At 42.2% G+C, this 17,663-nt stretch overlaps 1 protein-coding gene across 1 annotated transcript in view; it reads left to right on the top strand.

Moving 5' to 3' along the window:
• Window positions 1–17,663, top strand: part of TSPAN8 (tetraspanin 8) — a 47,851-nt gene that overhangs the window by 10,803 nt on the left and 19,385 nt on the right. Inside the window, exons 2-5 of the mRNA XM_073555528.1 lie at window positions 6,365–6,427; window positions 6,736–6,867; window positions 17,340–17,414; window positions 17,510–17,605. Coding sequence (XP_073411629.1) covers window positions 6,365–6,427; window positions 6,736–6,867; window positions 17,340–17,414; window positions 17,510–17,605 — 366 coding nt within the window. The remainder of the gene's footprint in view (window positions 1–6,364; window positions 6,428–6,735; window positions 6,868–17,339; window positions 17,415–17,509; window positions 17,606–17,663) is intronic.

Raw genomic sequence — 17,663 nt, 5'->3', positions numbered from 1 at the left:
ACCAGGGAGGTTCCCATCAGCCTGGAAGAGTGGATAGCGATCTCCACCCGTATAGACCTCCGTTTTACGGAGTGCGGGCTGGAGCGTAATCAATCCAGACAGAAGTTTAAGTCGACTCCTGGCTTCTCCAAATTGCTGGAGCCTCCTGATTTGGCGGTTTTACCTCCTGAACCCATGGACGTGTCCCGTACCGGTCCGAAACCACGTCTGGCACAGGGTCCCACTTGCTGCTACCTGTGTCGACAGTCGGACTACCTGGCTAATAGGTGTCTGCAGCGGTCAAAAAACCGTTCACCTCCGGTGGCAGTTGTTGGAGATCTACCTAATACGAAAATGTTCTCCTCCAAACCAGTATCACGAGGGACGTTAGATAGCGGGGCTTCCTCCTGGGAGGTAGAGGTCACAGTGGACTCTGGGGCAGAGGGAAACTTTATGTCCTCAGCCTTTGCCCAAAAACACACCATTCCCCTGGTGCCACTTCCTCACCCCGTGACCATTAGGGTGGTTAACGGATCTACCTTACCGTCTCAGATTACCCACCAGACAGCACCCCTGAGGTTCTCAATCTCCCCGTCTCATTGCGAGACATTGTCTCTGCTCATCATGCCTAAGGGCATCGACCAGGTGCTTCTCAGACTCCCCTGGTTACATTGCCATTCTCCCCATATTGAGTGGTCCTCGGGGAGTATACTGGGCTGGAGCAAGGACTGTGTGGGAAGGTGCATGGGGGGCAGTGTTCAAGTAGCCTCTGTGGAGGTGCCGCGGATCATTCCACACCCCTCACTGGGAATCTGAAGTTCATGGGTCCTGTCATCCTTCAACCAGTGCCGCTGAGCAAAACCTTTGTTCCGCCTCACCTGCGATCCAAGGTTCTTGCGTGGGCACATGCATCCAGGGTGGGTGGTCACTTTGGTTACAAGCTCTTATTGGTGGCCGCACAGGGCTCAGGACACTAAAAAATATATTCAGGCATGCACCTCCTGTGCTCGAAGTAGATCCTCTAAACAGAGGTCGGCTGGGTTATGGTGTCCCTTGCCGGTGGAAGACCAGGCAATGGAGGTCCACGACAGTCTGGGTCGCACCCCGCATGTCACTCAAATCTCTGTAATGAGAATGAAGACGCCCACCGACACACTTCGGTACCCCACTCCAACTTCGGCTTCTGGCGACTTAGCCATCCCTGACGCCTTAGCCATCCCTTCCCTGACGCCTTAGCCATCCCTTCCCTGACGCCCTCCACGTGCCTTCTCTTGGACCAATTCACATGTCCCGGTTTTTCAAGTCATCTGCCAAGGCATCAGCCTGGTCTGTGGACGAGCCTGAGGCCTATGCCCCTGTGGGTCATAAGGTGGTATGTGGCAAAATATTTTGCCAGGAGGGGGGTAATGTTAGGCGTCAGATTCCTGTGGCTACACAGCAGGAATCCAGAGCCTCACATTCTGCAGTCTCCCATTATTTATCAACCACAGAGGAGATTGCTCAGCAATCCCAGCATCACAGACACTCTGCCCAGACCTGCTCTATGGGTCTGGCTGTTGCTGCCACCTTTGGGTCAGCAATAGCAATGCAGACTGCTCAGCAGCAAATCGCTCCTGAGGCTAAGTCCCTCCGCCGCTCTACTGAGCATGCTCATGAGATGATCTCCCATTGGAGATCGGGAGTCACGTGCTCTGGTCCTTCTCCTGATCTCATTGGTCCATCTCAGAGATCTGGAAGGTCCCGCACGACTATAAATGGTCCGCATGGCCGCTCGGCCATGCGCTAGTATAGGCTATTCTTGCTAGATGTGTGAATGGTGATGGATGTATGATTCTGGTGACTGACTCATTAAGATTCCCCTCCCTCTGATATTATGCAAGTGGATAGGGAACTATAGTTAGAGTCCGCGCCAGTCAGTGGCAAGCCATCGGCCACTGTGCACATCGCACCTCTACACTAGTGTCCGGTGGTGTCACGTCTCTCAAGGCACCATCGCTTAGCGGCTGTGTCTGCCGCCACGCTGCATGTAGCAGCATGCATGGTAGATCTAGATGGACACCGTCCCCTGTCTTGGAACCGTGTCCTGTGACCAGATACGGTGCGTGCAATTTCACTGAGTCCGGTGAAGTTTAACTGGCTCAGTGTATACTTGTATGTTTTCGTTACAGCGCCTCTGTGAGTTTAACAGAGTCCGCTCCGCGCTCATCGGGTGACGTTGAACCCGAGTGCATTATACCGCCATATAGCTCGTCTGCCATTGTTTAGCAGCGGTTTTAACACCTACTGCACGGTGGACCCCGAACGGCGAACGCACTTTATTATTTATTTATTTAGTGCGTTCCGCCGTTCCTAACTGGTTCACTATAAAGAACCAAAAAGTTGTAAACTGGAAATCTAACATTAAAAATTTCATTCAGAAATCCCAAAAGGAATGAACTTAACGTTTCTACAAATCATCCCAGTCATTGCAGACATGACTTTTTACTCCACAATATATGATGCAGACACATGGACTGCAATTTTGGTTTACCTGTGGTCCCGTATTGCAGTCAGTATATCCCTGTGTGATACTTCTATGCCCGTCAAGATGGTTCAGTGTTCTCTCCTGTGCCAGAAGAATGATACAACATGGAAAGGGGCAAACACTAGTGTTGAGCGATACCTTCCGATATCGGGAAATATCGGAACGGATTTGATCGGACCGATACCCAAAAAGTATCGGATATCGCTGATTCCGATACCGGAAACCAATACAAGTCAATGGGACAGAAATATCGGAATTAAAATAAACTCTTTCTTTCCTTGTAGGTTAATTCTACATGAAGGAAAACAACTAAGAATTATGTAGAATATATTGGGGGAGGTGGAGGAGACATTAAAGGCATAGAGGTTTAGCCCAATCAAATGGAATAGCAGGAATTAATTTTTTTTTAAGACGTTCGGAGTTCCAAAGATATTGTCTATGTTAAAGGGGTTGTGTAACAATAGAGGGAGACGTTCAGAAAAGGCACATGTTGGCGGAGTGTTGGAACGGAGTGCTTCATCTAGCTTGGAGGTTGACTGAGCCCCTGACCCGGAGGACACGGCACGGATGCGGGCACCTGTATGCACAACAGACTGTGAGTAAAGCTTTGGAACTACATGCCCTGGTGTCCTCCAGTTATTCCTGCGCCAACACACTCAGCACTGCTACATTTCTGTGCCTGGCACTGCACCATCTACGTCTCTTCACTACCTCTCCATCTACACTGCCCTGGGACTATAGCCCTACCTGTGGAGGGCCACAACATCATTGCTGCACCACACCATCTGTCCCAGATGATCTGTCTGCAGCGTCGGCTTAACATCTTCATTGCCGAACACCACAGGTGGTGTCACGAATCATTCACTCATAAACTTTAATCATCCACACGTTCAACATTTCCCTCTTACAATGGATGCCCAGGGCCACAGACCGGGTCACAGCTACCGTGAAATCTCCCATTGAAACCAACGGGCCCGGTACCGAGTACCCCACCAGCCCTGGCGGGCGATCCAACTTGGCGGAAATACATAACAGAACAGGTTGTCTGGGCTTTTCACATAATCTCAGTGCATATCTAGGTTGCAGAATGCTGACAATAAGTAATTTACCTTCTGTGGCTAGTCTGCACGGTTTCCAAGATATCATTTCTTGCTTCTAAGATAAACGTCCGGGGGGGGGTGTACTGGCATTGAAATGAGAACTTGTCGTTTCCTCCTCACTAGTTTCACTTTCCATAGATCACTGTTTAGCGTGTGTCTGGGGGAGGAGCAGCTGGGTGGTCTGCTTGCAGCCAATCACAGCCATGCCATTAGTTAACATGCCTACATGCCTAACAGGATGTGCCCACACTTCTTAGGATTCGTCATTGGCTGAATCAAATCAAACTGGCTCATAGCATTATGGGAACTTCCGATTCCGGTATTCGATATGCAAAAAGTATCGGAACTCAGTATCGGAATTCCGGTACCGCGAATATTGGCCGATATTTGCAGTATCGGAATGCTCAACACTAGCAAACACCAATGTTTTCTTAGGAAGTCCATATGCTTTGTCTCTTCAAAGAGAAAGCAGCAATTCTACAAGTCATTATCGAATCTTTAAAGAGCCTTGAAATATGAGTTACAATAAAAGCCAAATCAGAATCTCAATTTGTAGACATGGTGTTTCAGGGTATTCATAGGAGTCCGTAGAAAACAAAAACCATGATTTTATAGAGACACATGGATTTTCAGCGGATGCTCATGGGGTAATGTGACCTATGCATTTAGAATCCATTAAATATAGATGCCATATACACTTATGTATTTAAATTTATCATTGTGATGGTCAAAAATTGTCAACATTTTCAACCCTAGGTATGATCATTGCAAAAAAAATCATGTTAGATGGTTTTATATTGTCAAAATGTACATGTGCAGATTGTAAGACGTACTGTGTGAAAGATATTGTCAACTTTGACATGCAACCAAATAGGAACGCTTGGCCTTATATGATATCCAATAAACTGTCAGCCTTACAATAAAGACGTTTGACAACCTTATAATCTAAGCCAGCTTTCTGAACTTTTCCATCGTAAACTCTAGACATTTATGCCATGGCACTTATTTTGACTTTGGCATGTGTTAGTTCCATTCATTTTTATTTTGAAATATTTATTTGAACAAGAAGGGTTGGTTCAAGAAAAAAAATAAAGTTTAACTTGATGTACTCCTCCCAAAATACCATAGAAATAGATAAAAATTTTATATGTCCCTAAAAATAGGGCCAATAAATGTCACCTTGCCACACAAAAAACAAGCCCTCAAACAGCTCTGTAGATAGAAAAATAAAACGTTACTGGTCTCAGAAAATAATGACACAAACCAAATTCTTTTTACAAATTTCAGATTTTTTTATTACTTGAATATTAATAAAAACCTTATGTTTGGTATTACCATAATTGTACCGACCTGAAGAACCATATTGGCAAAACGTTGCTTTTTTTCGCGTTTTTGCGGCAGTTTTTAACATGCGATTTTGCCGCAAAAAAGTAAAAAAAACAGCATCCCATGCAATCCTATGGAATTCCGCAATGCTGTGCTAATGCTGCAGATTTTCCAGCGGTGGAATCGCATAGCGGAAAAATGTGCAGCATGCTCATTAATTTTGCAGAATCGCGGCGATTCCGCCCACATAGGAATGCATTGTTCTGCTTACTTTTTGCATGTGGCTGTGCCTACCATGTGAAAAGTAAGCAGAACATTTGCAGATGGTACCCAGGGGGTGGGGGAGAAAAGACTCTCCTCCAGGCTGTGGGTACCAAATCCCTGTAAAAAATAGAATTAAAATAAAAAATCGGGTTATATTCACCTTCCGGCATCCTGCACAGCCTTACCGATGCTCCCGCCAACTCCTGATCCCAGTAATGCCTTGCGGCAAGGACCTGTGATGACGTAGCGGTCTCGTTCTGAGAACGGGAGTATTGCGATGATCGGGAAAGCTGCGCGGGACGTCGGAAGGTAAGAAAAACACGATTTTTTATTTTTTAAATTATTTTTAACATTAGCTCTTTTTACTACTGATGCTGCATAGGCAGCCTCATTAGTAAAAAGTTGGTCACACTAGTCAAGCACTGTGTTTGATGAGTGTGACCAACCTGTCAATCAGTTCTCCAAGCAATGCTACAGATCGCTAGGAAAATGCTAGCATTCTGCAAGCTAATTATGCTTTTAAATAGCTAGATGTTTCGCGGGAAAATGGTGGGAATTTAAAATTCGGTTTTCCCGCGGAATGGAATTCTGTAATTCCCGCGGTAACTTCCACGGGAGTTCCGCAACGTGTGCACATAGCCTAAATGTTATTAACACAGCTCCCATGCAGGGTATTTATTAAGGAAAACAGGTGCTCTTCTACTCCATACTTGTTTCCCAGTGATCTGGCTGTAATTTCTGTACTATGCTCCCTACAACCTCACCCATTCATTCCTACGTATCCTCCACAGTCAACATTTACAATACAGTATCAGTGGTACGCTAAAACACACAGATCAGTAGAGTTTTTATGACAGGTATTTTTATGAGCTCAGGTATCTATGCAACAAAGACACATAAGCAAACACGATAATATCGCCATTGGTACTCTGGAGAAAAACAGCAGTCAGTAAAAGCAATGGCAACCCCAGAAATGCACAGACAAGACGTGGTGTCCTCTGTTAGGCTTATGGAGTGGAGGGCCCATGTACAGTTGTTGTCCAAGGCCGACAATTCATTAGAAGGGTGGGTCCCAACATTTGGTAACCTAATTCGGCATGTTTGTTTATGTAACAGCAATTTAAAAAGATGTAACAGGAGAATGGAGAATGATATATGCTTTATTTCCCAGGTATGTGGTTGCGTGATTTTGGGAGTCTCCATATGGCTTCGTGTCAGTTCAGATGCTCAGCAAGTAAGTAGGACTGAATGAGGCTGAATATGTAACGTACTAATTCTATTATAAAAAGAAGCTAAAAACCACTGAAACCTTATGAACTTCTGAAATATTTGTGGCCACATATTGCACCACAAGGCACCCTTTCTGCTTCTTTCCTGGCATTCCTATTGCAGTGGCTTTCTGCTCTGGCTAAAAGATTTCAGGTCAGAAGCAGAGGGCCGTTCTCTATGATGTCCATATGCCACAATGAGAAAATCCCTTTTAGCCCTATATTACATTTTATTTCATTATTAATACTTGCTCTGCTAATTTTCTACTTCTAGAAATTTAATATACAAGGAAGTGGTGTGCTTACGGCAATTGATGTCATGATAGCAGTGGGAGCCATTATTATGGTACTTGGATTTTTTGGATGCTGTGGAGCTATAAAGGAAAGTCGTTGCCTTCTTCTTCTGGTATGTATGTCTGGTTAGCAGTTTAATTATATAGCATTCGTATCTATATGTTAACAATCCAAAATGCAATTTCATGTTGTGATCAGAAGCAATAAAATATCTGTATCTGGTGTCACTAAACACAATGTTATGGTGGTAACATATCACTTAAAGGGAATCTGTCATTAGGATCAACCCTCCTAAGCCATCCACATGGGCATGCAGGTCATAGGAAGCTGAATAAAATCATACCTTGATTTTAACGATTCAGAGTTACATTCCAAAGAAAGCCATGTTATTTTTGTTATGTTTTTGAGCTGTTAAGATCTATGGGCCGGACACTGATTTGCCTGAGAATCTGCCTCCACAGCTTATTTTAAATGAAAGTGAGCACTGAGAGACATGTAAATCTGGAGAGCAGACTGTCAGTCATTACACTTCTCACATTGGTAACATCACTTTTCATTTAAAATGAGACCTTTACTGTATGTGTGTCAGGATCCTAGTTCTTTAACAGATCACATACAATCAAAAATATGGATTTCTCTGGAATAAAACATCTAATTGCAGTTCTCAAGGAATAATTTTTTAAAACTTTCTATGACCTGAATTCCCATATAGACTTAGTAGGGTTGATCCTACTGACGTATTTCCTTTAAACCACACACAAATAATACAGCCATTTTATACTAACATTCCAGTACTAATGTACTATAGAGGGGCAAATACAGGCTGTATAAGTACCCTATGCAAGAACTGTATACGGCTGCCATCTTATCCCATAGCGCAGGCTTGCACATTATACAGCCCTCGGGCCGCATGAAGCCTGTCGAAGGATGTTGTATGCCCATGGAGCTGACCATTTGCACAACAGGAAGAGAAATTGATTCAGAATCGGTGTTGCTTCAGGTTGATTTCACAGAAGTGTGATTGACTTGGAGTAACAATGTGTTATTTAAGTTTTCCATTTATTTTGTTGAGCAGTGTATAAAAATAAAGTTCACACCTTTGGCATGTGTTCATCCCACAGAAACCTATAGTATTGTTCCATATTGTTCTATGGAAAAACATATGTATCCAACCATTGTTTGAGCACAGTCTTAACTCTTTTTTTCACATACAAAAAAAACACAAAAAAATATTTCTCATAGGCTCTTCAGTATTGCGTGACTTACCACTGCAAATAAGAAATTTTGGATCTTGACAAACAAAGTCCACATATTTTTTATTTATGTCCCATGTCTAATTCCAAAACTTGTATTCATTTAGTGCTCAGTGAATTTTGGATCCTTTTACTGTTTTCCTGTGCTTTCAATGGATTAAGTTTACCAGTTATGCATATGGAAAAATATTGAAAAGTGCATAAATGCGCTGTATTAAAATATTCTAGTATGACTCATATAATATTGTTCCAACACTCACTTAACTAAATTAATATACATATAAATAAATCTGGAAAATGTCATATCACAGGGTAATAAGACATAAAATATGCTGTAAAGTACTGTTCTTAAAATGTTTATAGACTAGACATGAAAGTAATGTTTTTACTAGGTCTACCTTGAACATTTCCAGCTGAAACCACATTCTAAGAAAAGCTCACAGAGAAAAATAACATAAGAGCAGTTCCAAAAATGACAATGCACACAGAAATCTATGTATGTGCTAAGAAAATAAGTGTTTCTGCCAAAACAAGATATCTAATCTAAGTCTGTCAGTCCAGGTCTAATCAGATACAAAAAGAAATTACACAAAAACAATTGTGCTGTTCTTAGCACCTTCTTCAAGGAATAGAGCAGACTTAAGGTATGTTCACACGTCTCTTTTTTCATGCGTTATTCATCTAGAGGTTTCAAAGCTTTTTTTAACTCCTTTACCCCCCAAGCCTGTTTGCACCTTCATGACCAGGCCAAATCTTACATTTCTGATCAGTGTCACTTTATGTGGTAATAACTCTGGTACGCTTCAACGGAGATCACTGATTCTGAAATTGTTTTTTCGTGACATATTGTACTTCATGATAGTGATAACATTTACTCGATATGACTTGCGTTTATTTGTGAAAAAAATGGAAATTTGGCAAAAATCTTGAAAAGTTTGCAATTTTATATATTTTAATTTTTACATCCTTAAATCAGAGAGTTATGTCACACAAAATAGTTAATAAATAACATGTCCCACATGTCTACATTACATCAGCACAATTTTTGAAACATAATTTTTTTTGTTGGGAAGTTATAAGGGTTGAAAGATGACCAGCAATTTCACATTCTTTCAACAAAATTTACAAAGCCATTTTTTTAGGGACCACATTACATTTGAAGTGACTTTGAGGGCCCTATATGACAGAAAATACCCCAAAGGGACATCATTCTAAAATCTGCCCCCCTAAACATACTGAAAGCCACATAAAAAAAAGTTCATTAACCCTTCAGGTGTTTCACAGGAATTTTTGGAATATAGATGGAAGAAATGAATATTTGTTTTTTTTCCACAAAAATGTTACTTTAGACGCAAATTGCTTTATTTTCTCAAGTGTAACCATGCATACTGATACCCTATATGTGGGGGAAAACTACTGTTTGTGTGCATGGCAGAGCTCGAAAGGGAAGGAGCGCTATTTGACTTTTTGACTGCAAAATTTGCTGGAATAATTAGAAGACGCAGTGTTGCATTTGGAGAGCCCCTCCAAAAGTGACAACATTTTGGAAACTAGATACCTCAAGAAACTTATCTGTAATGTGTGTGGTGAGCACCTTGAACCCCCAGGTGCTTCCCAGAAGTTTATAAAATTGAGCCGTGGAATTAAAAAACAATCACATTTTTCTCACAAAAATGATTTTTAACCCCAAATTTTGCAATTTCATAAAGGTAACAGGAAAAATTGCACCATAAAATTTGTTTCCCCTGAGTACGCTGATACCAAATATGTGATGGAGAACTACTGTTTGGGTACACACAGGGCTTGGAAGCGAAGGAGCACCATTTGCCTTTTTGAAAGCAAAATTTGCTGAAATAATTAGAGGAAGCCATGTCGCCTTTGTAGAGCCCCTGAAGTGCCTAAACAGTGGAAACCATCCAAAAGCGACAACATTTTGAAAACTAGACTTTGGAGACACATGGTGTCAGAGGGGCCCCATCCACTAACCGAAAGTGCATGGACCAGGGAACATCCCACCGAATGCCCGCTCTCCTTTTATCGTGGGAGTAATGCTACTCAGACAGCACAGGGTGAGGGTAATACAGTGTGGCAATACTTTATTGAGTCATAAAACAGGCAGATAACACATAGAACAGCCCCAGCAAAATACCCATGATGGTACACATTGCAGAATCTCACCCTTTCGCTAACTCGCAGCTGTGACTTCAGAGCTTCCAGGGCCGACTACCCCACCTGTGGCACGCACAGTGATGAGGTACTGACAAGCTTAGGAATATGACAGTCCATCCAGGTACAAGTCTAGTTGACCAGAGGGTCACAACCTGGCTTTCTCCAAACATATCCATAGGTTCCAGGTGACCGGATGGTCACAACCTGGTTTTCACAAATGTATGGTTCAACGATGGTCAATAGAGCAGATCTGTATTATTCCAGCTGGTCCATGGTACCCTAAGCTGGCATCCTGTAGAATGATAAATCTGTGTCCTTTGTGATGGAGCCATGATGTCATGGCTCCTGTCCTGTCTCTGGTCCTTTAGATGTTTGGATGTCTTGGCTGAATCTCTGTCTATCTCCTGTTACAGAGGCATATAACCTATTTTTATAGTTAACTGTCCTTCATCCAGTATTCACAAATAAAGAGGAAAAATGCAGATAAGACCAGCTCGCATTGTTTGATTATGTAATCTTTTGGCATAGATTTTCCTCCTCTGTTTTAAAAGTCAACAAACTAGCTGGCCTGGACAATGTGTAAGTAGAATATCAGCAAACATCACTAGTTATTCAGGATTACAGCACAGTATGTTATGTCAAATGTAAACTTACAAGACAATATTACAGGCTTGTACAAATAAAAGTCTGTGTTTTCTTAACCAAACAGGAAGAAACACATAAATTCAGAAGTCAACATATAGATACCAGTCTATTCTTCCTGGCTAATTAAAATACAATGCTTTGTCTCCACATAGAACCCTCACGGAACTAATTTGGATGTGTGCTGATCACCTTCAACCCCCAGTTGCTTCACAGAAGTTTATAACGTAGAGCAGTGAAAATAAAAAAAATCACATTTTTTCCCACAAAAATGTTATTTTAGCCAGAGTTTCTTATTTTCACAAGGGTAACAGGAGAAATTGCACCATACAAATTGTTGAGCAATTTCTCCTGACTATGCTGTTACCCCATACAGTATGTGGGGGGAAAACTACTGTTTGGGCGCACGGCAGAGCTCAAAAGGGAAGGAGCACCATCAGACTGTTTGAATGGAAAATTTGCTGGAATCATTAGTGAATGCCATGTCCCATTTGGAGAACCCCTCATGTGCCTAAACAGTAGAAACACCCCCACAAGTGACCTTATTTTGGAAACTAGTCCCCTCAAGGAATGAATCGAGTTATGTAGTGAGCACCTTGAACTCCCAAGTGCTTCGCAAACGTTTATAACATTGAGCTGTGAAAATGAAAAAAATAGCTTTTTTTGTGGGAAAAATTGCCCCAATTTTTTTATTTTCACAAAGGTAACAGGAGAAATTGCACCATACAAATGGTGAAATTTCTCCTGAGTATACCGATACCTCATATGTGGATGAAAATTACTGTTTGAGAGCACGGCGTGGCTCAGAAAGGAAGGAGTGATGTTTTGGAACCCAGACTTTAATGGAATTGCGTGCGGATGTCATGTCGTTTTTGGAGAGCCCCTGGTGTGCCTAAGTAGTGGAAAACCCCAAGTGACCCCATTTTGGAAATTAGACCCCTAATGGAATTTATCTAGATGTGTGGTGAGCAACTTGAAATCCCAGGTGCTTCACAGAATTTTATAACGTTTATCTGTGAAAATGAAGGAACTTTTTTCCCCACAAAACTGTTGTTAAAGACCCACATTTTTTTCATTTCCACAAGGATAAAGCTGGAGAAAATGGACATGAGAATTTCTTGTGCAATTTATCCTGAGTACAACGATACCCCATATGTGGTTAAAAACTACTTTTGAGACAGTGTAAAGGTCAGAAGAGAAAAAGTGCCATATTGGAGTTCAGATTTTGTTGAAATAGTTTGACAGTGCCATGTCACATTGGCAGAGCCCCTGAGGTGCAAGAACAGCAGAAACGCCCCATAAATTACCTAATTTTACAAACTACACTCCTCAATGAATTCATCTAGGGCTACAGTGATCATATTGACACCACCATGTGCCTCACAGATTTTTATACTATTGGGCGGTGAAGAAAGAATGATTACATTGTTTCCATTAAAATGTTCTTTAAGCCCCAAGTTTTAAATTTTTCTAAGGACTAATAGTAAAAAACCTCAGTCTGTTCCAAAAATTTCCCCTGAGTGTGTTAATACCCTACATGTAAATGGGAAATACTTTTCAGGCACAAAAGGGAAGGAGCGCCATATTATAGTGCAGATTTTACTGCTATGGTTTACCTGTGCCATGACCCAATAGGAGAGGCCCTGAGGTGCCAGAACAGCAGAACACCCCATAAGTGACTGCATTTTACAAAATACAGCTCTTGATGAATTAATCTAGGGTTGCAGTGATCATATTGACACCACAAGTGTGTCACATAATTTTATGTCATTGAGAAGTAAAGAAAAAATAATTACATTTTTACCACAAAAATTTAGTTTTAGCCACAGATTTTACATTTTCATAAGGAAAAGTATGTAAAAATGGCACCAAAATTTGTCCCACAATTTCTGCTGAATGTGAAAATACCTCATATGTGGCTGTACAGTTGTCACGCACAGTGTAAACAGACTAAGTGAAACACAAAGGGATAAGGGAAAGGTAGAGAAACACTAGGGAAGGGGGGGTAGTGACCCCTGGACAGATCTAACGTCACCCTGTCTGCTCTATCGTCCTAATCCCTACCTGACCCCGGCGATAAGCCCTGCACTGGGAAGGACAGGATGAGCGCTAGTCAATTCCCACTACTGCTAAAGACAGCTAGGATACAAAAAACAAGGGAACACTTAGCTGGAGTAGACTCAGAGAGAAACACTGCTGCAGCTTCAAGCCTCAACAAGGAAGTGCAAATAGAAAATATCACCTACAACTCCCAACAGGAGTTATAAACACCCAGGTCCAGGTGTGGCCATTAGCACTGGGGGAGGTGGCCACTAGTCTGCAAAGCAAAGTACTGAGACCTTCTGCAGACAGATGCAGTGCAACAGTCTGCACCCTCTGACACGTCTGTGACATCAGTACTGCTTAACCATACAGTAAGATTCTGGAGGGACTGAGTGCTATTTGCCTCCAGGAGTGCAGATTTTACTAGAATAGTTCACAGACTCCATATACAGAGCCCCCAAGTGCTAGAAGAGCAAAGCACACCTCCAAATTATGCAAGAACTATTTAGGGAAGAAGCAGGCAGCTGGTATTCTATCTGTAATGGATCTCAACCCCACTGAGCTGTTGTGGGAGCAGCTTGACTGATGGTATGCAAAAAATGCCCATCAAGCCAAACCAACAGGTGGGAGGGGCTTCTGTAAGCATGGGGTGAAATTTCTCCAGATTACCTCAGCAAATTAACTGTTAGAATGTCAAAGGTCTGCAATGCTGTAATTGCTGCAAAGGGAGCATTCTTTGACAAAAACAAAGTTTGAAGGAGAAAATGATTATTTCAAATAAAAATCTTTTTTTGAACCTTGTCAATGTCTGGACTAGATTTTAAATTCATTTGGCAACTCATTTGATTAATAAAAGTATGTGTTTTCATAGAAAGCACAAAATTGTCTGGGTGACCCCAAACTTTTGAATGGTAGTGTATCTACAGGTATAGTGACTATTTTGACTCCATGGGTATTTTCCAGAAACAAGAAGTGGATGTTACTGAGTAAATTGCAATCTGCTATTGTAGTGCCCAGTAGTTTGTAGTGACCAGTACGTTATGCATAGTTCATACTTCTGAAGAGACGCACCTGAAAATTAGGTGGGCTCTTGTCACTACAGAAATGTCAAACATGTGGATGCTAAATGTGGTTTAGGCCCATTGAGGCTCAAAAGGGAGGGGGCCATTTGAATTTTGGAGCTCAGAATTTGCTGGATTACTTTTGGGGTGCAAGGAGCCAGAGCCTTTGTGCTCTCAGTAACCTGGAAGTTCCCTATATTTTCATTGACAGATGATGGACCTGAGAGAGACTTGCTTTTTTTGTGGGTTGAGTTGAAGCTTTTATTGGGAAAATTTTACATAATGTTTTGGAATCACATTTATCCGGCACTCTACACTGAGCATTTACATTGGGGTTTCCATCTAAATCTCCGAGTGACATGATTCAGATGAAATCCACGAGGGATCCATTTACTATATTGAGGCAGCAGAGTTATTCTGGACTCTGTCTGACCTCTGTTCAGCGATGTCTTTTTCAAAAGTGCACAAAACTGTGGCAGACCACGCTTTTATGCATGCCTAAAAAACGGACACCGCCGGATCACAGGTGACCAGACAGTGTCCACAGTGCCTCCATCTGCCTCATCATAGAGAATCTTCCACCAGGGGTTCCATCTGAATAACATATTTCAAAGATTTACACGGAAACCCCGGTGTAAGTGCACAGCGCAGAGCGCAGGATAAATGTGTGCAGAGTCATACTGCAATCTTTGAGAGGCAGAATGAATAAATCAACACAAGGTGTACCATTGGTTTTATTTATTTATTTTTTATGCTGTTCCTCATGTGGTATAAGTGATATCCGCACGATTACAGGGATACCAAATTTTTATTATTTTTGTTTGGCTGCTGTCACACACTAAAAGATGCTTTTTATTGTGCATCGCCATATTTAGCTAGCTATAATTTTCTGGATAATCACAAGCCTCCATTCTCCATTGACTAATCTCATCTTGATACATTGCCCAGGAAGGCTCAGAGTCAGTATACCCATTATAGAAAATCTAAATACACACTAACAGGCAGGGACATACATATAAATCATGGCGCCCCATAGCAGAAGTCCAAATTAGGCCTTCCCCCCAAAAAAAAATAAGAATAATATTTGACGAGGTCACAGAGTCACAGTGGAGCATAACCCACACACTAAGGTATCCCTTTTTGACCCCTATAAAGTACAATTCCAACAAAGGCACCCCCAGATACAGTAAGATACCCCCAAAATGAATTCCTCCACAGTTCTTTCCACAAGCACAGTATGATGACCCTACAGTACACCCCCGCAAAGTATGATACCCCCACCATGACCTCAGCACAGTATGATGGCCCCCATAATCCACTACATACAATATGATGATCCCAACACAGCCCACTACATAATATGATGGCCCCCACACAGCCCTCCATACAGTATGATGGCTCTTCATACAATATAGTGGCCTCCACACAACCCTCCACACTGTATAATGGCCTGAACACATTATAGTGGCTCATACTAGCCCTCCAAACAGTATAATAGCACCCCATATAGCCCTCCTGGCAGTAAAATGGCCCCGTAACAACCATCCATACAATGTAATGAACCCCAGACAACCATTCTAATAGTATAATTGGCACACACACAGCCCTCTAAACAACATAAGCACATAGGCTTGCAAATATTATGATGGTCCCCAAAATAGTATGATGGCCCTATATAGCACTCCAAATAGTATTATGGCCTCCATATAGCCCTCCAAATATTATGGCGCTACCCAAATAGTATGATGAGCCACAAATAACACTCCAAATGGTATGATGGACCCCCTATATATCCCTGCCAATAGTATGATGGCCAAGTAGCATGATGGCCTCCAAATAGCAATAATATGATGGCTCCCAAATGGCATGATGCCTTCCCAAACAGTATGATGGCCTTCATATAGGACTCCAAATTGTTTGATGACCCCCACTTAGCCCTCCAAATAGCATGCTTGCCTCCCAAGCAGCATGAAAACACCCAAATAGCCCTCCAATTAGTATAATAGCTCCCACATAGCCCTCATATCATGATCCATGTTGGATCAAAACTGATAAAAAGCACAGGTTTTTCTTAAGCTGTGCTTAAGTGTGGTTTTGCCCTCGGTGGCCATTAGGATTATTGCGCTGTGGTGTCGTTTGTTCTAAGTTTGCCCCCGGTGGTGGTGAGCGTCATTGCACTCTTGTTTCTGTAGTTAAGTGCACATGATTATAATGCAGGTGTGATTGCTGGCTCTGCTATAAAAGAGTCACAGGTGTTGCAATCAGTGTTGGTGATAGTGTTCATTTTAACCATCCTTGGTGGAGGAAGGAGCTGGAGAGCGTTCCTTGCAGCACTGTCTTAGCCCTGGTGTGGAAGGAGTCATACGGGATTTCCTTGTAGCTCTGACAGAGCTTAGTGGCAGCGATTCAGGAGGAGAGCTGCATTCTGGTGGTGGACTCTGTTGCCAGGAGCAAGTGCAACAGATTAAAGCTAAGTGGTGTTTCCCTGTTTGTACCTGCACCACCCAGCTCCCTAGCAAGGGATTGGTGTAGGGTGTGCTAGGGCGACAGGTTCCTGATCGGCGCCCAGTGTGGAACCGGCATAGGGAACGTTAGGAGCGTTAGGGACACTAACTCAGGGGAGTGCAGGAGGTCTCCACGTCCCCTTTCCCTATCGCAGGGCCCAACGTTGTATCTGTTTCCCCTTTCCCCATGTCTTTTTGTTTTAGTTACCGGCCTGCGGTTCGCGTCACACAGGACGGGTCATCCTGACACCTCAAAGTAGTGTCATGGCCTCCAATATAGCCCTCCAAGTAGTATGAAGGCCCCCGGACATAGTTTTCCAGATAGTATGATGACCCCATAAATAGTCCTCCGAATAGTTTGATGGCCAAAAGTACTCATTGATTTAAAAAAAAAAACAAAACAAATGCACCACTTCTTTTTTCCCCACTGTTCTGGTCTCTGAAGCATGTTGTCTGCACTGCTCAAAACAGCGGTCAAGATGTAATGATGTAAATGCGCCCCCTGCGTTGAGACCTTCAAACACACAAGGAGAATGATAGAGGATGGAACATCAGCTGACAGCTCCCTCTTCCATCATTGCTTTCAACTGTATCTCCATCGCGGACAGCGGCCACGTGGTCTGCCACTATTACCGATATGCCACAGCTAATAGGTTTCCCACCTAATCATGAAATTGGATCTAAGTTTAAACGATTAAGAAATTAATCTCCCAGGGCCTCATTAGAATAATTGCAGTTTGGAAAATGTTTCTATAATATATAAAATAAATGGCAAATACATGAATAGGTCACAGCACAAGTTAAAATGATGAAATTATACTGTGAGCCAATTGGACATGCATGCAGAAAATATTTATTTCATTACTGTTTTGTTTTTCCTTCACCAAATCTTCCCTTTGTGTCTCCATTTAGTTCTTCATTGGATTGTTTTTGATCCTGGCACTTCAGTTAACAGCAGGGATTTTGGGGATTGTTTACAAACCGCAGGTAGGATGAACATGCATGTATAACATTGTATGTTGCCAGGTTTAAATTAGACCAACATTATTTTAACAGAATAATTGCTTTGCTTTCCTTACAAGTTGGAAGACAAAGTGAACAAGACGTTGCATGAGCTTCTACCATTAAATAAACAAAGTGAAGATTTGCAACAAGCATTAGAAAAGATCCAAGAAGAGGTAAGTCCTAGAAATCTTCCTTTGTATACACATACACTGACTCTTGTAAAGGTACAAT

Source organism: Dendrobates tinctorius, unplaced genomic scaffold (assembly GCF_039654945.1).
Source record: "Dendrobates tinctorius isolate UK_male_01 unplaced genomic scaffold, ASM3965494v1 ptg000224l, whole genome shotgun sequence".
Lineage (NCBI taxonomy): Eukaryota > Metazoa > Chordata > Amphibia > Anura > Dendrobatidae > Dendrobates > Dendrobates tinctorius.
The sequence above is the reverse complement of the archived record's forward strand: the minus strand, read 5'-3'. Positions and strand labels throughout refer to the sequence as shown.